The sequence below is a fragment of the Oncorhynchus keta genome, chromosome 25, assembly GCF_023373465.1.
Source record: "Oncorhynchus keta strain PuntledgeMale-10-30-2019 chromosome 25, Oket_V2, whole genome shotgun sequence".
Lineage (NCBI taxonomy): Eukaryota > Metazoa > Chordata > Actinopteri > Salmoniformes > Salmonidae > Oncorhynchus > Oncorhynchus keta.
Genome location: NC_068445.1, coordinates 36941605 through 36962958, shown reverse-complemented (window position 1 = coordinate 36962958; position 21354 = coordinate 36941605). Strand labels below are relative to the sequence as shown.

At 44.9% G+C, this 21354-nt stretch overlaps 1 protein-coding gene across 5 annotated transcripts in view; it reads left to right on the top strand.

Moving 5' to 3' along the window:
• The window catches only part of LOC118371984 (serine/threonine-protein kinase TAO3-like), a 151809-nt gene that overhangs the window by 111203 nt on the left and 19252 nt on the right, over positions 1–21354 (top strand). For all 5 annotated transcript variants that reach the window (XM_052479222.1, XM_052479223.1, XM_052479226.1 and 2 more), the window contains 3 exons: positions 5009–5167; positions 8472–8666; positions 14038–14169. In XM_052479222.1, the coding sequence (XP_052335182.1) occupies positions 5009–5167; positions 8472–8666; positions 14038–14169 (486 nt within the window). The remainder of the gene's footprint in view (positions 1–5008; positions 5168–8471; positions 8667–14037; positions 14170–21354) is intronic.

Below are 21354 nucleotides of genomic sequence, written 5' to 3'. Positions count from 1 at the left end.
TTTTCTGCAATTTTATAACACATTTCATGCAATTCTACCCGTGGAGAGACATTTTTGCAATTTCTTAACTAATTTGCTGCAATTGTCCACATTTAGTATTGACTTATGCCATGTCAGTATGATATCTGAGTAACAAAATCAATGGGGGTGTGGGGGCGGGCTACCGCTCTGTCCCATATGTCCTTTAGTCTATATAGGATGTATTCCTGCTATAAACCTAGATAGGGACTATATCTAGGTTGAATAACCCACAGGCGCCCTCTAGTGACTAATGGACAATAGAGATTTTCTTTCAGAGAGAAATCACATGTATTGATATATAAAGTACCAGTCAAAAGTTTGGACACCTACTCATTCCAGGGTTTTTCTTTATTTGTACTATTTTCTACATTGTAGAATAATAGTGAAGACATCAAAACTATGAAATAACACATATGGAATCATAACCAAAAAAAGTGTTAAACAAATCAAAATATGTTTTATATATGAGATTCTTCAGATAGACACCCTTTTCCTTGATGACAGCTTTGCACACTCTAGGCATTCTCTCAACCAGCTTCATGAGGTAGTCACCTGGAATGCATTTCAATTAACAGGTGTGCCTTGATAAAAGTTCATTTGTAGAATTTCTTTCCTTCTTAATGTTGTGACAAGTTAGGGATGGTATACAGAAGATAGCCCTAATTGGTAAAATACCAAGTCCATATTATGGCAAGAACAGCTCAAATAAGCAAAGAGAAATTACAATCTGTCATTACTTTAAGACATGAAGGTCAGTCAAACTGGAGGTTCTTCAAGTGCAGTCACAAAAACCATAAAGCGCTATGATGAAACTGGCTCATGAGGACTGCCATCTCCCGTCTGGATTACTGCAACTCGCTGTTGGCTGGGCTCCCTGCCTGTGCCATTAAACCCCTACAACTCATCCAGAACGCCGCAGCCCGTCTGGTGTTCAACCTTCCCAAGTTCTCTCACGTCACCCCGCTCCTCCGCTCTCTCCACTGGCTTCCAGTTGAAGCTCGCATCCGCTACAAGACCATGGTGCTTGCCTACGGAGCTGTGAGGGGAACGGCACCTCAGTACCTCCAGGCTCTGATCAGGCCCTACACCCAAACAAGGGCACTGCGTTCATCCACCTCTGGCCTGCTCGCCTCCCTACCACTGAGGAAGTACAGTTCCCGCTCAGCCCAGTCAAAACTGTTCGCTGCTCTGGCCCCCAATGGTGGAACAAACTCCCTCACGACGCCAGGACAGCGGAGTCAATCACCACCTTCCGGAGACACCTGAAACCCCACCTCTTTAAGGAATACCTAGGATAGGATAAAGTAATCCTTCTCACCCCCCTCCCCTTAAAAGATTTAGATGCACTATTGTAAAGTGGCTATTCCACTGGATGTCATAAGGTGAATGCACCAATTTGTAAGTCGCTCTGGATAAGAGCGTCTGCTGAATGACTTAAATGTAATGTAAATGAAAGGAAGACCCAGAGTTACCTATGCTATAGAGGATAAGTTAATAAGAGTTACCAGCCTCAGAAATTGCACCCAAATAAATGGTTCACTGAGTTCAAGTAACAGACTCATCTCAATATCAACTGTTCAGAGGAGACTGTGTGAATCAGGCCTTCATGGTTGAATTGCTGCAAAGAAACCACAACTAAAGGACACCGATAAGAAGAAGAGACTTGCTTGGGCCAAGATACACAAGCAATGGACCGGTGGAAATCTTTCCTTTTGGGCCATATTTGAGATTTTTAGAGTAGGTAAATGGATGATCTCCGCATGTGTGTTTCCCACTATGAAGCATGGAGGAGGAGGTGTGATGGTGTGGGGTTGCTTTGCTGGTGACAGTCGGTGATTTAAAAAAAAAAACTTCAAGGCACACTTAACCGATCATCACCGATCCTTCACCAAATTTCACAGTGGGTGCGAGGCACTGTGGCTTGTAGGCCTCTCCAGGTCTCGCACCCACTGTAGTTTGAGACAGACGCCTCACAAGTCTTCAACTGGCAGCTTCATTAAATAGTACCCCCAAAACACCAATCTCAACGGTCCTCATGGACCCTGACCTCGAACTCAGGGGTCCCAAACTTCTTTGGCCCACGACCCCAACCATGTGAAAAACATTATGGAATTAACAGCCAATTTTATCTTTTTTATTTGGGGCTATGGAAGTCAATTGAAAAACATTCTAACAATATTTCTGACTGTCTTTTCAACTCACCATCACATACTTTTAATGTGGGGCTATGACAGTCACTAGCTCACTACCACTAATGAGATGGATGTTCTTGATGCAAGTCGCGTCAGAGCTTCTCAAAGTCTGGGCAGTCGACAGAGTGCACCTTAACTCTGCGGTCACATCCAACCTGGATGGATATTTAGTTTTAATGCAGACGAGAGTACTGAATCCAGCTTCACATAGATATGAGCTGGTGAAGGTTACCATGCATTTTATCATGCTATAAGACACCTGGGAACTCTGAAAAATACAAGGTGGAAGCATGATGTCAGTGATCTTAAGGTCGGAAAGTCAGAGCTCTAGAAAGAGGCCCAAGATTCAGATTTCCCAGTTGTTGTGAACGCACTGACGTTGGAATTCTGAGATTTCAGAGTTCCCAGTTGTTTTGAACGCAGCAGGGTGACCCCGACAGGGTATTCCCGACATGGTGACCCGACAGGGTATTCCCGACAGGGTGACCCCGACAGGGTATTCCCGACAGGGTGACCCCGACAGGGTATTCCCGACAGGGTGACCCCGACAGGGTATTCCCGACAGGGTGACCCCGACAGGGTATTCCCGACAGGGTATTTATTTTCTTTGAGACATGAACCAAAACTCCTCTGTAGTGACCCGTGAATGTATTCAGTCACATAACGGTTCGATCAGCTGTTTAATTTCACTTACCAGCATGTCAACTGAGCCACGGTCACAGTCAAACGAATTAGGAAGTAGGTCCCAAAGTGCCCTTTCAGGTGTTGGAGGTGAGCAGTCATCACTCATGTGGGACACTTACTGATGCTGTTTTCTATTGGAAACATGCACAGCCGAGGGTAGGGGGCATGGCTCGCTTTTAAAAGACTCTGTCCAATAAGAATGATATAATCTGAATCCACTGATTCAGTCACTCATCTGTAGAATGTGTTTGTATTTCCACTGCATGCTTGCATTCAGTTCATTCAGTTGACCAAATATGTATGTTACATAGGCAAGGAGACACATTTTATTTTCATTACAAAGAAAGTCAGCCAAGTCTGTTTTTATACTTCCATTGTGAATGACAACAGTTATTCTCTCAATGCGAAAAATTCATCCAACACTCCCCCTCAATAACTACCATGCCTCGGTATGGAATGGAGCATTGTCCTGCTCTGATCCCATATCTAAACGCAACATGCAACAGTTCATGTAAGGAAATCGATCACAGATACCTTGTGACCACCATTTGCCTCATGCAACGCGACACATCTCCTTCACACAGAGTTTATCAGGCTGTTGATTGTGGCCTGTGGAATGTTGTCCCACTCCTCTTCAATGGCTATGCGAAGTTGTTGGATATTGGCCGGAGACATGGGGTCTTGCATTCGTTGTCTGTAATTTATGCCTGCCCATACCATAACCCCACCGCCACCATGGGACACTATTTACATTAGCAAACCACTCGCCCGCAAAACGCCATACACGCTGTCTGCCATTTGCCCGGTACAGTTGAAACTGGGATGCATCCATGAAGAGTTCACCTCTCCAGCATGCCAGTGGCCATTAAAGGTGAGAATTTGCCCCCTGAAGTCTGTTACGACGCCGAACTGTAGTCAAGTCAAGACCCTGGTGAGGGCGACGAGCATGCAGATGAGCTTCCCTGAGAGAGTTTCTGACAGTTTGTTCAGAAATGATTTGTTTGTTTCATCAGCTGTCTGAGTGGCTGGTCTCCGACGATCCCAGAGGTGAACAAGCCGGATGTAGAGGTCCTGGTTACACGTGGTATGCTGTTGTGTAGCCGGTTGGACACCGTGCCAAATTCTCTAAAATGAATTTGGAGGCGGCTTATGGTAGAGAAATGAACATTAAGTTTTCTGGCAAACGCTCTGGTGGACATTCCTGCAGTCAGCATGCCAATTGCACGCTCCCTCAACATTTTGAGACGTTTGTGGCATTGTTGTTACAAAACTGCCCAATGTGCACCTGTGTAATAATCATGGTTTTGCAACAGCTAATGGGGACCCTAATAAAATACTAAATGCCGTTTTGATCAGCTTCTTGATATGTCACACCTGTCAGGTGGATGGATTATCTTGGCAAATGAGAAATGCTCACTAACAGGGATGTAAGAAAATTTGTATACAGAATTTGAGAGAGACAAGCTTTTTGTGTGTGTGGAAAATTTGGGATCTTTTATTTCAACTCATGATATAGAAAAGAGTGTATGTACCATCTGACTCTCCACATTGTTTTCCCCATACCAAATACAGCTGCTCGTATCAAAGTCTCTGCAATAGTGTGTGGTGTCATAGCGTAGCAGGCCTAGCCATTCACCATGGGAATGATTCAAGTGCAACGGTTAAGTGCCACCTTTTCCCATGATCTAAGGGTGCTTTCTGGTTGAATTTCACCTTTTAGATTTGAATAATTTTCATTTACATTTTTAAGGTTAACCACATTCAAATGATTGATATACAAAGACGATATTATAATGTATTTTTTTATTTTTTTCCTTTATTTAACTAGGCAAGTCAGTTAAGAACAAATTCTTATTTTCATTGACGGCCTAGGAACAGTGGGTTAACTGTCTGTTCAGGGGCAGAACGTCAGGTTTGTACCTTGTCAGCTCGGGGGTTTGAACTTGCAACCTTCCGGTTACTAGTCCAACGCTCTAACCACTAGGCTACCCTGTTTTGATATTTTTTTATTTTTTTAAATCAGGATTTTGGAAATTCTCCCACGACCCCATTTTCATATCAGGCGAACCCCCCTAGTTTGCTCTAACCTGTAAACTCTCTTTTCTCCCCAGCATGACTTTGTACGTCTGGAGCGCCCTCCGCGGGTCCTCATGGATCTGATCCAGAGGACCAAGGACGCGGTGAGAGAGCTGGACAACCTGCAGTACCGTAAGATGAAGAAGATCCTATATCAGGAAAAACACATGGGGGAGAGCCAGGAGGAGGAGGAGGTGAGGATGGAAAGGGGGAGCCGGGAAGGGGAGAGGATGGGAGGAGAAGTAAGGGAGAGCCAGGAGGGGGAGAGAAAGGGGAGAGCTGGGAAGGGGAGAGGATGGGAGAGGAGGGAGGAGGAGGGAGGATGGAAGGAGGAAAGGGGAGAGCTGGGAAGGTGAGAGGAAGGGAGAGCCAGGAGGGGGAGAGGAAGGGGAGAGGATAGGAGGAGGAGTAATGGAGAGCTGGGAAGGGGAGAGGAAGGGAGAGCCAGGAGGGGGAGAGGAAGGGGAGAGCTGGGAAGAGGAGGAAGGGAGAGCCGGGATGAGGAGGAGGAAGGGAGAGCCAGGAGGGGGTGGAGGAGGAAGGGAGAGCCAGGATGAGGAGGAAGAGTGGAGAAAGTACAGTTGAAGTCAGAAGTTTACATACACCTTTGCCAAATGCATTTAAACTCAGTTTTTCACAATTCCTGACATTTAATCCTAGTAAAAATCTTAGGTCAGTTAGGATCACCACTTTAGGTCACCAAAATTGAGGTCTTAGGTCAGTTAGGATCACCACTTTATTTTAAGAATGTGAAATGTCAGAATAATAGTAGAGAGAATTCCCAGTGGGTCAGTAGTTTTTCATTCACTCAATTAGTATTTGTTAGCATTGCCTTTAAATTGTTTAACTTGGGTCAAACGTTTTGGGTAGCATTCCACAAGCTTCTCACAATAAGTTGGGTGAATTTTGGCCTCTTCCTCCTGACAGAGCTGGTGTAACTGAGTCAGGTTTGTAGGCCTCCTTACTTGCACACGCTTTTTCAGTTCTGCCCACAAATTTTCTATAGGGTTGAGGTCAGGGCTTTGTGATGGCGACTCCAATACCTTGACTGTGTTGTCCTTAAGCCATGTTGCCACAACATTGGAAGTATGCTTGGGGTCATTGTCCATTTGGAAGACCCATTTGCGACCAAGATTTAACTTTCTGACTGATGTCTTGAGATGTTGCTTCAATTTTTCCACATTATCTTCCTCCTTCATGATGCCATCTATTTTGTGAAGTGTACCAGTCCCTCCTGCAGCAAAAGCACCGCCACAACATGATGCTGCCACCCCGTGCTTCACAGTTGGGATGGTGTTCTTTGTCTTGCAAGCCTCCCCCTTTTTCCTCCAAATGTAACAATGGTCATTTTGGCCAAACAGTTCTATTTTTGTTTCATCAGACCAGAGGACATTTCTCCAAAAAGTATGATTTTTGTCCCCATCTGCTGTTGCAAACCGTAGTCTGGCTTTTTTTATGGTGGTTTTGGAGCAGTGGCTTCTTCCTTGCTGAGCGGCCTTTCAGGTTATGTCGATTTCGGACTTGTTTTACTGTAGATATAGATATTTTGTACCTGTTAACTCCATCTTCACAAGGTCCTTTGCTGTTGTTCTGGGATTTATTTGCACTTTTCGCACCAAAGTACGTTCATCTCTAGGAGACAGAGCGTGTCTCCTTCCTGAGCGGTATGACGGCTGCGTGGTCCCATGGTGTTTATACTTGCGTACTATTGTTTGTACAGATGAACGTGGTACCTTCAGGCATTTAGAAATTGCTCCCAAGGATGAACCAGACTTGTGGAGGTCTACAATTTTTCTTTCTGAGGTCTTGGCTGATTTCTTTTGATTTTCCCATAATGTCAAGCAAAGAGGCACTGAGTTGGAAGGTAGGCCTTGAAATACATCCACAGGTACACCTCCAATTGACTCAAATGTTGTCAATTAGCCTATTAGAAGCTTCTAAAGCCATGATATCATTTTCTGGAATTTTTCAAGCTGTTTAAAGGCACAGTCAACTTAGTGTATGTAAACATCTGACCCACTGGAATTGTGATACAGTGAATTATAAGTGAAATAATCTGACTGTAAACAATTGTTGGAAAAATGACTTGTGTCATGCACAAAGTAGATGTCCTAACCGACTTGCCAAAACTATAGTTTGTTCACAATAAATTAGTGGAGTGGTTGAAAAACTAGTTTTAATGACTCCAACCTAAGTGTATATGTAAACTTCCGACTTCAACTGTACATGGACTATAACCACTAATGTTCTTACTTCACGATGAAACATGTCAGTAAGATGTCTTCCGAGAAACATTTGATTACATGACTATAGTATTAAAACAATGGCATTGTGTGTCAGGGTGGATAAGCCTCTGGAGTCAACTGAACTCCTGTTATTGTCTGGCACAAATGGAATACTGTAGGTGTCCCAGAGGTCAACAAAAGATTGACATGAAGAAACTCGCTGTCCTCCTGTTCACCTGTCTTGAACTAGGGCGAAAGAACAGTGATACAGAGCCCTGTCGTATAGCCCTGCGTCTCAGTTCTCCAACCATTTCTTTGCCCTTACTTATTAAGCTTTTATAATTATATAGAAATGTACACATTTCTAGACATTCTGGTTTTGATTTCCCTGTGCTGGGGTCTCTCCTCACTGCCACACAGACATGTGGTATTGATTTCCCTGTGCTGGGGTCTCCCCTCACTGCCACACAGACATGTGGTATTGATTTCCCTGTGCTGGGGTCTCTCCTCACTGCCACACAGACATGTGGTATTGATTTCCCTGTGCTGGGGTCTCTCCTCACTGCCACACAGACATGTGGTATTGATTTCCCTGTGCTGGGGTCTGTCCTCACTGCCACACAGACATGTGGTATTGATTTCCCTGTGCTGGGGTCTCTCCTCACTGCCACACAGACATGTGGTATTGATTTCCCTGTGCTGGGGTCTCTCCTCACTGCCACACAGACATGTGGTATTGATTTCCCTGTGCTGGGGTCTCTCCTCACTGCCACACAGACATGTGGTATTGATTTCTCTGTGCTGGGGTCTCTCCTCACTGCCACACAGACATGTGGTATTGATTTCCCTGTGCTGGGGTCTCTCCTCACTGCCACACAGGCATGTGGTACTGCCACACAGACATGTGGTATTGATTTCCCTGTGCTGGGGTCTCTCCTCACTGCCACACAGACGTGTGGTTTTGTGCCAGAAGCTCTGTTTTGTATGACACACTCAAGCATGCTGATCCTGTTATGACGGACACAGACACGGACAGGACTGACATCGATACTGTCTGTCCAGGTGAAATGTCTATTTATGGGCTATTTACCATGACTTTGACTCTGTTTTACTCTGTATCGCAGGACATTATTTCTGCTGTATCAAGGTCACTCCAAGCTTAATGAGGCTATTTGTAAACCCATATTTACAGTAGAGGGGTGGGAAGGGGCAAGAGGTGTGTGTGTATTTCCCACAGTGTGTATATACTGATTTCCATCTCTCTCTCCTCCAGGACTGTGAGCAGGCCAGCTGTAAGATGAACAGCCTGGGCAGTAACCACTCCCTCCCCAGCACCTCAGTCAGTACAGGAAGCCAGAGCAGCAGCATCAACAGCATGCAGGAGGTCCTAGACGAGAGCTGCTCTGACATGACCATGATGCACCACGACTACGATAGCAGCTTAGAGTCCTCCGCACAGTCCAAGAAGGTATTATTGACAGAGAGAGAGAAACACACACACGTACACACACCTAGAGAGAGAGAGAGAGAGAGAGATACACGCTAGCATACACGCACATTCACCAAGAAGTTATTATTGACAGAGAGAGAGAAACACGCATACACGCACACACACCAAGAAGGTAACACTGACAGAGTGAGAGAGCAGGAGAGAGACGGCCGGACAGCAGGAGAGACACACACACACACTATGAAACTAGCACAATCAGTGTCCCTCCAGCTAGTCATTCACTCCAACACTACCCACGTCCTCAAGAATGACGCAAACATACATGAACACACACATCAAGAAGGTACTACTCATCTAGCCCCTCAATCTCTCTAGCCAGCCACCCAGCCAACAACCACCTACACCAAACTTAAACCCACATCCTGAAGAATGACAGCTCTCAGGGATGTACAAACGCTCATACACACAGGAGGGATATCGATACACTCCAACCCTCACCCAAATAATGATACACAGGAGGGATATCGATACACTCCAACCCTCACCCAAATAATGACACACAGGAGGGATATCGATTTCCCTGTGCTGGGGTCTCCCCAAATAATGACACACAGGAGGGATGGCTTTGTCCAACCTCACCCAAATATGACACACAGGAGGGATAGCTGATCCTGTTACCCTCACCCAAATAATGACACACACACGGAGGGATATGATACACTCCAACCCTCACCCAGGTGATAATGACACACAGGAGGGATAGCTATTTACTCCAACCCTGACTCTGTTTTGACACACAGGAGGGATTATTTCTGCTATACACTCCAACCCTCACTCAAATAATGACATGAGGGATAGCTATACACCCAACCCTCACCCAAATAATGACACATAGGAGGGATAGCTATACACTCCAACCCTCACCCAAATAATGACACACAGGAGGGATATATACACTTCCCTCACCCAAATAATGACACACAGGAGGGATAGCTATACACTCCAACCCTCACCCAAATAATGACACAGGAGGGATAGCTAACACTCCAACCCTCCCCAAATAATGACACACAGGAGGGATATCGATAAGCCAGACCAGCAGCAAATAAACACACAGGAGGGATCCTACACTCCAACCCTCACCCAAATGACATGAGGGATGATGCACCCAACCCTCACCCAAATAGACACACAGGAGGGATAGCTATACACTCCAACCCTCACCCAAATAATGACACACAGGAGGGATAGAAACACTCCAACCCTCACCTAAAATAATGACACAGAGGAGGGATAGCTATACACGCTAGCCCTACACGCAAATTCACACACAGGAGGGATATTATTGACACTCCAACCCATCACCCAAATAATGACACACAGGAGGGATAGCTATACACTCCAACCCCTCACCCAAATAATGACACATAGGAGGGATAGCTATACACTCCAACCCTCACCCAAATAATGACACATAGGAGGGATAGCTGTACCTCCAACCCTCACCCAAATAATGACACACAGGAGGGATAGCTATACACTCCAACCCTCACCCAAATAATGACACACAGGAGGGATAGCTATACACTCCAGCCCTCACCCAAATAATGACACCCAGGAGGGATACCACCTACACTCCAACCCTCAAACCCAAATAATGACACATAGGAGGGATAGCTACAAACCCTCACCCAAATAATGACACAGGAGGGATATCTATACACTCCAACCCTCACCCAAATAATGACACACAGGAGGGATAGCTATACACTCCAACCCTCACCCAAATAATGACACACAGGAGGGATAGCTATACACTCCAACCCTCACCCAAATAATGACACACAGGAGGGATAGCTATACACTCCAACCCTCACCCAAATAATGACACACAGGAGGGATAGCTATACACTCCAACCCTCACCCAAATAATGACACATAGGAGGGATAGCTATACACTCCAACCCTCACCCAAATAATGACACATAGGAGGGATAGCTATACACTCCAACCCTCACCCAAATAATGACACATAGGAGGGATAGCTATACACTCCAACCCTCACCCAAATAATGACACACAGGAGGGATAGCTATACACTCCAACCCTCACCCAAATAATGACACACAGGAGGGATAGCTATACACTCCAACCCTCACCCAAATAATGACACACAGGAGGGATAGCTATACACTCCAACCCTCACCAAAATAATGACACACAGGAGGGATAGCTATACACTCCAACCCTCACCCAAATAATGACACACACAAACAACCTCGCGGTGATATTCATATAATCATACTATATTTACCTAACCAAACCCAACAGCCTTCAATTAAAAACACTGATGCCATGGAAACCATCGATACATTCTTCCACAAAATGCTGCTCAGCTTGATTCCTGTAAAGATGATACACACACACACACAGAGCCAGAGATCATCACTCCTGTGAATCACACTTTGAGAACAAAGATGCCCTGAACTCTCCTCTTCTCTCGCCTGGCATTGACACACAGGCTGAGGGTTGAGCTGGACACACTTCTGAATGTTTGACATTATTCAGAATTAATGAATAACCTGTGTCGTGTCTTTACTATCATTAACTGAAGACTTCTGAAGATTCTCTGTAATTATTATTACGCGATTAAACTGATGAATCGTGTAACTGTAATTAACGAGGAGGTCGGGGCACCAAGGAAAATATTCAGATTACAAAGTTCTAATATACATTTTTAAATTTTTATTAATAAATTCTTCTTTATCTCACGTTAGTCTCATTCCAAACGTCGTAAATTGTTGGTTATCTGCACAAACCTAGTCTTCACTATGAGTCATCCATACATCAATTGTCTTAAATAATTTATTTATTAACTAACTAAACAATCACAGAATTGCACACTCAAACAAACAAAGTAAATATGGTTACAAGAAATGATAGGGGAATGTGCCCTAGTGGGCTAAACCAGCATGGCGGCTTGTTAGACAAAAGGGGAGTGGGGGTCGACTGAGAAGTCACTACAGAGTTGATAATTATAACAATTGAAATGCTAATCCTTTGCACATGAACGTTCACGCATTCGGGAACAATTGCAATCAACATATATATTTACGCTCAGTGTGTCGTCGGGGTCTCTGTTGAAAAGTTTGTTTCTGTTGGAGAGTTTGTCCGCCCTCTGCCGTGGTTAGAATGGATAGTTCAGAGTGACATTCATTCATGTTGTTGTAGAGTGGATGTTTCGGTGGTTGTCGTTCTTCGCGTTCAATGATACCGAATTCCTAGCTTCAGACTAGTAATTAATATCAAAGACCTGTTCTTATTCTGTCGGTATCGATAGTGTAAGAGTTTAACCACGTGAGATGGTTAAAAGATTCAGCAGTCTGGTCCGGAACCTTTGTCCTCTCGTAATTGAGAGCAACATGGTCTGATGAGAAATTCTCAAAGTGGGGGTTTTATTCGGGAGAGCAGAAAACAGCCTGTCCCAGGATTCCCGACCATAACTGGGCTCATGGGCGGTCCTCTCAAAATTGTACCAAATGGACCAGTTTGTAGTTGGATTCTTCACCGATTTTATACCTTCTCCAGAACATAAATGTTGTTCGGACCTCGAGGTCTGTGAGGTGGAAGAAATTCCTTGGTTTTCTATGAAAATTCACTCTGTCTCTATACTGTGGCCATGAGGAGATAATCTCCTCCAGGAATTTACGACCTCTCTCTGACCACAGCAGCCTGGGTGTAGGAGACAGGGACAGGGTGATGGGGCTTGCTGTACCCAAAGAGGGCAACGTCATGACACCTGCATGTCTCAGGCATCACAGCACACACAGGCACACACACATACACTTCAAACTAGCAGATTATGAGATGTTTGTTTCCTCCTCTTCAGCCACGTCTTTCCTGGTCTTTATCGTTTAGTTAACTGTTATTAACGATGGGTGTGTGGGTTGCTGATATGTCACAAGGCCAGCATGGGTGTATAGGAACAAGAGAAGGTGGCATGTTGTCTGTCTATAGATTCACACTGATAAAGAGTTCCTTTTCCTACATGTACAGTGCCTTCGGAAAGTATTCACACCCCTTTACTCTTTCCACGTTTTGTTGTTTTACAAAGTGGGATTAAAATGGATTTAATTGTCATTTTTTGTCAACGATCTACACAAAATACTCAAGTGAAAGTGGAAGAAAAAATGTACATTTGTAAAATAAAACACAAATATACAGTATCTTGATTAGATAAGTTAATACATGTCACAATCACCTTTGAGTCTTTCTGGGTAAGTCTCTAAGAGCTTTCCACACCTGGATTATCCAACATTTGCCCATTATTATTTAAAACATTCTTCAAGCTCTGTCAAATTGGTTGTTGATCGTTGCAAGACAGCCATTTTCAGGTTTTGCAATACATGTTCAAGTAGATTTAAGTCAAAACTGTTGCTCGGCCACACATTCTTAGTAAGCAACTCCAGTGTATATTTGGCCTTGTTTTGGGTTTTTGTCCTGCTGAAAGGTGAATTAATCTCCCAGTGTCTGGTGGAAAGGGGTGGGGGTGTGTGTTTATTTGTCAATAACAGCTGGTGCGCCATGTCTAATATTAAAGATGTCTCAAGGTATTGCTCGCCTGAGGTAGAGTACCTCATTATAAGCTGTAGACCACACTCTCTACCAGAGGTGGGACCAAGTCATTGTTTAGCAAGTCACAAGTAAGTCTCAAGTCTTAGCACTCAAGTTCCAAGTCAAGACAGGCAAGTCCGAGTCAAGTCTCAAGTCAAGACCAACAAGTATTAAGTCAAGTCTCAAGTCCTAAACTTTGAGTCTCGAGTCCTAAACAAGTCATAATGTACTCTTCACCAAATGTAATACCATTTCATATTTTTAACAAAAGCAATATTTAGTATATTACATTTACGCAAATCATGAATGCTTTTAAAAATATGTTTATTATTTTCCAAATAAATCTTATATTTCCATGGAAATACATGGGTAGCCATAAGAAAGACCACAACAAATATCAATTTAATCTGTTTTAAATTCAGGCTGTAACACAACAAAATGTGTCAAATGAATCATTTCTAAAGGCACTGTAACTGGTCAACCGGTCATGAACTGACATAAAATATGTAGGTTTATACACACTCCAATCATCTAACGTTGGCTTGAGTTCAGTACAAAACTGTTCACTACCGACCTGTGGCACTACAGAACTATGAGAGAACAACCACCATACCTATCCTCTCCACCAGACGCCCTATATGAAGAATCATGTGGCTACGAATAATGCAACGTTCAATTATATCAACTACAGTTACATTTAGGTTTTGAAGTTACAGCCATGTAATTCAACATTTCTCCTGTCTGTCTCTCGCTCTCTCTCGCTCTCTCTCCTCAGGACCACAGGTATAACTGGGATAATGGTCTGAAACCTGACCTCAGGCCGGAGCTGATGCCATTATCCTCTGACATGAGCCAGGCACACAACTACCGCCACAACAACTTCTCCACCATCAAATCAGCATCACTTGTAAGGGTCAACACCCCTTTATCTCTCTATCTTAATGTATCTCTCCTTTCTCTCTACTATCTATCATCTAATCAGCATCACTGGAAAGGGCTACCATCATAGGTCACTCTCCCTGGGTGATACCAAGTCTCCCTCATACTCTGTCCATCTTTACCTCTCCTCTTTCCTTTGTGTCTCACATGCTGTCTCTCTCTAGCTTCCTCTTTCATTTGTGTCTCACACGCTGTCTCTCTCTAGCTTCCTCTTTCCTTTGTGTCTCACACGCTGTCTCTCTCTAGCTTCCTCTTTCCTTTGTGTCTCACACGCTGTCTCTCTATAGCTTCCTCTTTCCTTTGTGTCTCACACGCTGTCTCTCTATAGCTTCCTCTTTCCTTTGTGTCTCACACGCTGTCTCTCTCTAGCTTCCTCTTTCCTTTGTGTCTCACATGCTGTCTCTTTCTAGCTTCCTCTTTCCTTTGTGTCTCACACGCTGTCTCTCTCTAGCTGCCTCTTTCCTTTGTGTCTCACACGCTGTCTCTCTCTAGCTTCCTCTTTTCTTTGTGTCTCACACGCTGTCTCTCTATAGCTTCCTCTTTCCTTTGTGTCTCACACGCTGTCTCTCTCTAGCTTCCTCTTTCCTTTGTGTCTCACATGCTGTCTCTTTCTAGCTTCCTCTTTCCTTTGTGTCTCACACGCTGTCTCTCTAGCTTCCTCTTTTCTTTGTGTCTCACACGCTGTCTCTCTCTAGCTTCCTCTTTCCTTTGTGTCTCACACGCTGTCTCTCTCTAACTTCCTCTTTCCTTTGTCTCACACGCTGTCTCTCTCTAGCTTCCTCTTTCCTTTGTGTCTCACATGCTGTGTCTCTAGCTTCCTCTTTCCTTTTGTATTCTTTCTCTTGTTCTCACTCTATTCTTTCTCTCCCTCGCTCCCTCCCTCTCTGTGTCCTTCCACTCACTCAACCCCTTTGTGTTCTCCCGGTCCTTCACTCTGCTTCCGCTCCTCTTCACCTCTCTCTCCTTCTCTCCCTCGCTCATTCTCTCCTGTACTTTTCCCCTCGCTAATATATCACTCTCTTGGGGTTCCCGAGTGGTGCAGCGGTCTAAAGCACTATATCTCAGTGCAAGAGGCGACACTACAGTCCCTGGTTCAAATCCAGGCTGAGTCACATCCGGCCGTGATTGGCAGTCCCAGCGCACAATTGGCCCAGCGCCGTCCGGGTTTGGCCGTGGTATACCGTCATGTATAAGAATTAGTTCTTAACTGACTTGCCTAGTTAAATAAATCAAAACAAATACTCCGACCCCCTCTGTCTTAAGTCTGGAGGGGTGCAGTGTGGAGTGAGATTATCCTCCCTGCCTCTCTATCTCGCTCTTTCTTTCTCCATGTATGTTGTCATGGATACAAGGCTCCAGTAAGCAGTCAGTCAGTTGCAATGGTGTCTATGGTCTGTCTGTCTCCTCCCACTGGATTCAATGGTGTCTTTAGTCTGTCTGTCTCCTCCCACTGGATTCAATGGTGTCTTTGGTCTGTCTGTCCTCCCACTGGTTTTAAGCCCTGGACTGGCAATGGCCTTTACATGCCATGTGTTAGGCTAGATTTACTGACTGGGGTTTACTGTGTTCTGGTTCTGGACACTTGGTTTACTGGATACTTGGTTCTGACTGCCATAGGTAGTGTTTATTTGATATTTTAGAAATAGTGTGAAATCAGCGCTCTGACTGTTAATCAAATTAATTGGTTAAGTGAATTGGTTGTTCACGTGGTTGTTGTTTTATGAGGCAGGGTATTGTGGTGTTGATTCCCCATTGCGGTAGGTATAAGTTGCATTCAGACAGCGTGGAGTCTGTTGCTGCTGCAATGAGTTGATGACATCATCGCTTTCTGCCGCCGTGAGGCGGGCACATGTCCCCTGATGGACCCGGCACTGCTCGCTCAGACTGGAAAGAACAGGTGGGGGGGGGTGACAATGTAGGGGGATGACAATGTAGGGGGTGACAATGTAGAGGGGGAGAGATGACAATGTAGAGAGGGGGAGAGATGACAATGTAGAGGGGGGATGACAATGTAGGGGGAGGGAGATGACAATGTAGGGGGGGTGACAATGTAGAGGGGGGGATGACAATGTAGATGGGGGGGATGACAATGGAGAGGGAGGGAGAAAATAAATGGGATGGACAGAGAGGAGAAAAACATACACACAATGGAGGGAGGGAGACTAAAGGAAAATAACTTGAGAGAATAGACAGATTAACAAACAGACAGACAGATGGACAAGAGAGCCAGTCAAGTAGGCCGAGAGGAATAAGAATGAAGTACAGAGAAGGAGAGGAATGTGACTGAAGGAGAGAGAGGAGAGGAATGTGACTGAAGGAGAGAGAGGAGGGGAATGTGACTGAAGGAGAGAGAGGAGAGGAATGTGACTGAAGGAGAGAGAGGAGGGGAATGTGACTGAAGGAGAGAGAGGAGAGGAATGTGACTGAAGGAGAGAGAGGAGAGGAATGTGACTGAAGGAGGGAGAAGTAGAGGAATGTGACTGAAGGAGAGAGAGGAGAGGAATGTGACTGAAGGAGAGAGAGGAGGGGAATGTGACTGAAGGAGGGAGAAGTAGAGGAATGTGACTGAAGGAGGGAGAAGTAGAGGAATGTGACTGAAGGAGGGAGAAGGAGAGGAATGTGACTGAAGGAGAGAGAGGAGAAGAATGTGACTGAAGGAGAGAGAGGAGGGGAATGTGACTGAAGGAGAGAGAGGAGAGGAATGTGACTGAAGGAGAGAGAGAAGGAGGGGAATGTGACTGAAGGAGAGAGAGGAGAGGAATGTGACTGAAGGAGAGAGAGGAGAGGAAATGTGACTGAAGGAGGGAGAAGTAGAGGAATGTGACTGAAGGAGGGAGAAGTAGAGGAATGTGACTGAAGGAGGGAGAAGGAGAGGAATGTGACTGAAGGAGAGAGAGGAGAGGAATGTGACTGAAGGAGAGAGAGAAGGAGGGGAATGTGACTGAAGGAGAGAGAGGAGAGGAATGTGACTGAATGAGAGAGAGGAGAGGAATGTGACTGAAGGAGAGAGAGGAGAGGAATGTGAGTGAAGGAGAGAGAGAAGGAGGGGAATGTGACTGAAGGAGAGAGAGCAAAGGAATGTGACTGAAGGAGAGAGAGAAGGAGGGGAATGTGACTGAAGTAGATGAATGTGACTGAAGGAGAGAGAGGAGGGGAATGTGACTGAAGGAGGGGGAGAGGAATGTGACTGAAGGAGAGGAATGTGACTGAAGGAGAGGAATGTGACTGAAGGAGAGAGAGGAGAGGAATGTGACTGAAGGAGAGAGAGAAGGAGGGGAATGTGACTGAAGGAGAGAGAGGAGAGGAATGTGACTGAAGGAGGGAGAAGTAGAGGAATGTGACTGAAGGAGAGGAATGTGACTGAAGGAGAGGAATGTGACTGGAGGAGAGGAATGTGACTGAAGGAGGGAGAAGGAGAGGGATGTGGCTGAAGGAGAGGGATGTGACTGGAGGAGAGGAATGTGACTGAAGGAGGGAGAGGAGAGGAATGTGACTGAAGGAGAGAGAGGAGAGGAATGTGACTGAAGGAGAGAGAGGAGAGGAATGTGACTGAAGGAGAGAGAGAAGGAGGGGAATGTGACTGAAGGAGAGAGAGAAGGAGGGGAATGTGACTGAAGGAGAGAGAGGAGGGGAATGTGACTGAAGGAGGGAGAAGTAGAGGAATGTGACTGAAGGAGAGGAATGTGACTGAAGGAGGGAGAAGGAGAGGAATGTTAATGAAGGAGAGAGAAGGAGAGGAATGTGACTGAAGGAGAGGAATGTGACTGAAGGAGAGGAATGTGACTGAAGGAGGGAGAAGTAGAGGAATGTTAATGAAGGAGAGAGAAAGAGAGGAATGTGACTGAAGGAGAGGAATGTGACTGAAGGAGGGAGAAGGAGAGGAATGTGACTGAAGGAGAGGAATGTGACTGAAGGAGGGAGAAGGAGAGGAATGTGACTGAATGAGAGAGAGAAGGAGAGAAGAGAGGTGCACTATGTCTGATCTCACTGAATGAAGTGTTAGATATCAGTTAAGAGGAAAGGGGAGAAAGCGAAGAGAGGGATGGAGGAGAGAGGGATGAATGGGGTTATTACAGGTCAGCATGACTGGGAGAGGGACGGAGGGGTACAAAACAGTGAACACTTCTATGTCCTTCTGAGATATGTAGCTTTTGTTTTAGTCCACATACAGTACCAGTCAAAAGTTTGGACACACTTACTCATTCCAGGGTTTTTCTTTATTTTTACTATTTTCTACATTGTAGAATAATAGTGAAGACATCAAAACTATGAAATAACACATATGGAATCATGTAGTAGCCAAAAAAGTGTTTAAAAATAATATATATATTTGAGATTGTTCAAATAGCGCCACCCTTTGCCTTGATGACAGCTTTGCACACTCTTGGCATTCTCTCAACCAGTTTCAACTGGAATGCTTTTCCAACAGTCTTGAAGGAGTTCCCACATATGATGAGCACTTGTTGGCTGCTTTTCCATCACTCTGCAGTCAAACTCATCCCAAACCATCTCAATTGGGTTGAGGTCGGGTGATTGTGGAGGCCAGGTCATCTGATGCAGGTGAAAGCTATGATCCCTTATTGATGTCACTTGTTAAATCTGCTTCAATCAGTGTAGATGAAGGGGAGAAGACAGGTAAAATAAGGATTTTTAAGACTTGAGACAACAGACATGGAGTTTGTATGTGTGCCATTCAAAGGGTGAATAGGCAAGACAACATTTTAAGTGCCTTTGAATGAGGTAGGTGCCAGGCTCACCAGTTTGGGTCAAGAACTGCAATGCTGTTGGGTTTTTCACCCTCAACAGTTTCCCGTGTGTATCAAGAATGGTCCACCACCAAAAGGACATCCAGCCAAATTGGAGTCTACATGGGCCATCATCCCTGTTGACACCTTGTAGTCCCCAACAAATGTTGTCTGTGCTGAGGGCAAAAGAGGGTGCAACTCAATATTAGGAAGGTGTTTCTAATGTTTTGTACATTGAGTGTATAACACATGTTGAAAATAAATAATACTTTTATTCAAAACACACCTCAAGGCTCCCTTGATCAACCAGGTCATTGGCCGAGTAGCATACCTGGCGAAAGGTCAACTAAACAAATCAAAAATGTCCTCACAATCAAATAAATCTTAACCTTTGACCTGGAAGTGTCCCCCCCCCCCCTGTATCGTATTTCCCTTCTTTGAGTCCAGCCTGTGAATGGCGATCACATGACGTGACTTGGCCTGTGATGGCAGCAAGGTGAAAGCAAGTGATTAGGATTGTCCCTGCATCACAGTGGAGGTATTGATTCAGATAGTTTAGGAGGGAATCTCTCTTTCACCCTTTCTCTACTTATCTCTCTCTCTTTCTCTCCCTATCGCTCCCCTTTCTCAGCCCCTTCTCTATCTTCCTTTCTGACTCAATTAGGAGGGGATCTCTCTCTCACCCTCTCTCTACTTCTCTCTTTCTGCCTCCTTCTCTCCCTCTCTCAAAGAGGCTTTCATGTGACCCACCTGCTGAACGCAGGCTGCTCGGCCCCCAAAAGAGCCCCCTCTGTTCTGCCTGCCAATGGAGTCCACTCCCTCCCTCATTCACAGTTCACACGCCTGCCCCGGTGTAGCTGCCCCGGTGAAGCTGCCCCGGGGGTAGCCCACAGCCACTGCATTTCTCCAAAGACGTTTGTCTCAACGTTAACCAACCAGGGGGTTTGTTGCTTGTCTGGGTAAAGCTGAGCTGAGGGGTTCGGGTGTAGGATATGCCACACATGGTTTCTGGGTGCTCGCACGGTTGTTGAACATGAACGTTGCCATGATGCTTGGGCTTAAGAAAATGAGTTATGAGAAGATGAGGGACTACTATGGGGATCTGGATAATCCCTTTTGTCAGGTTTGGTTTGTTTGTTATCTTGAATGTTGTGACTTGGACTAACGTGACTTGACTTTGGCTGACCTAACCAATGTAAATCACATTACATCATAGTCCACTCATGAAGTCAATCTACATTGATTGGATTTAAATTAGATCTGTATGAACAGGATATTTTGGTAGATATAGAATTAAAGACAATTATTGTATCTCCTCCTTTCTAATGTTGGATCTACTCCTCCCTCCTTGCTAATGTTGAGCTACTCCTCCCTCCTTTATAATGTTGATCTACTCCTCCCTCCTTTATAATGTTGATCTACTCCTCCCTCCTTGCTAATGTTGATATACTCCTCCCTCCTTTATAATGTTGATATACTCCTCCCTCTTTTATAATGTTGATCTACTCCTCCCTCTTTTATAATGTTGATCTACTCCTCCCTCTTTTATAATGTTGATCTACTCCTCCCTCCTTGCTAATGTTGGATCTACTCCTCCCTCTTTTATAATGTTGATCTACTCCTCCCTCCTTGCTAATGTTGGATCTACTCCTCCCTCCTTTATAATGTTGATCTACTCCTCCCTCCTTGCTAATGTTGATCTACTCCTCCCTCCTTGCTAATGTTGATCTACTCCTCCCTCTTTTATAATGTTGATCTACTCCTCCCTCCTTGCTAATGTTGGATCTACTCCTCCCTCCTTGCTAATGTTGGATCTACTCCTCCCTCCTTGCTAATGTTGGATCTACTCCTCCCTCTTTTATAATGTTGATCTACTCCTCCCTCCTTGCTAATGTTGGATCTACTCCTCCCTCCTTGCTAATGTTGGATCTACTCCTCCCTCCTTGCTAATGTTGGATCTACTCCTCCCTCCTTTATAATGTTGGATCTACTCCTCCCTCCTTTATAATGTTGGATCTAATCCTCCCTCCTTGCTAATGTTGATCTACTCCTCCCTCCTTGCTAATGTTGGATCTACTCCTCCCTCCTTGCTAATGTTGGATCTAATCCTCCCTCCTTTATAATGTTGATATACTCCTCCCTCCTTGCTAATGTTGGATCTAATCCTCCCTCCTTTATAATGTTGATCTACTCCTCCCTCCTTGCTAATGTTGGATCTACTCCTCCCTCCTTGCTAATGTTGGATCTAATCCTCCCTCCTTGCTAATGTTGATCTACTCCTCCCTCCTTGCTAATGTTGGATCAAATCCTCCCTCCTTGCTAATGTTGGATCAAATCCTCCCTCCTTGCTAATGTTGGATCTACTCCTCCCTCCTTGCTAATGTTGGATCTACTCCTCCCTCCTTTAT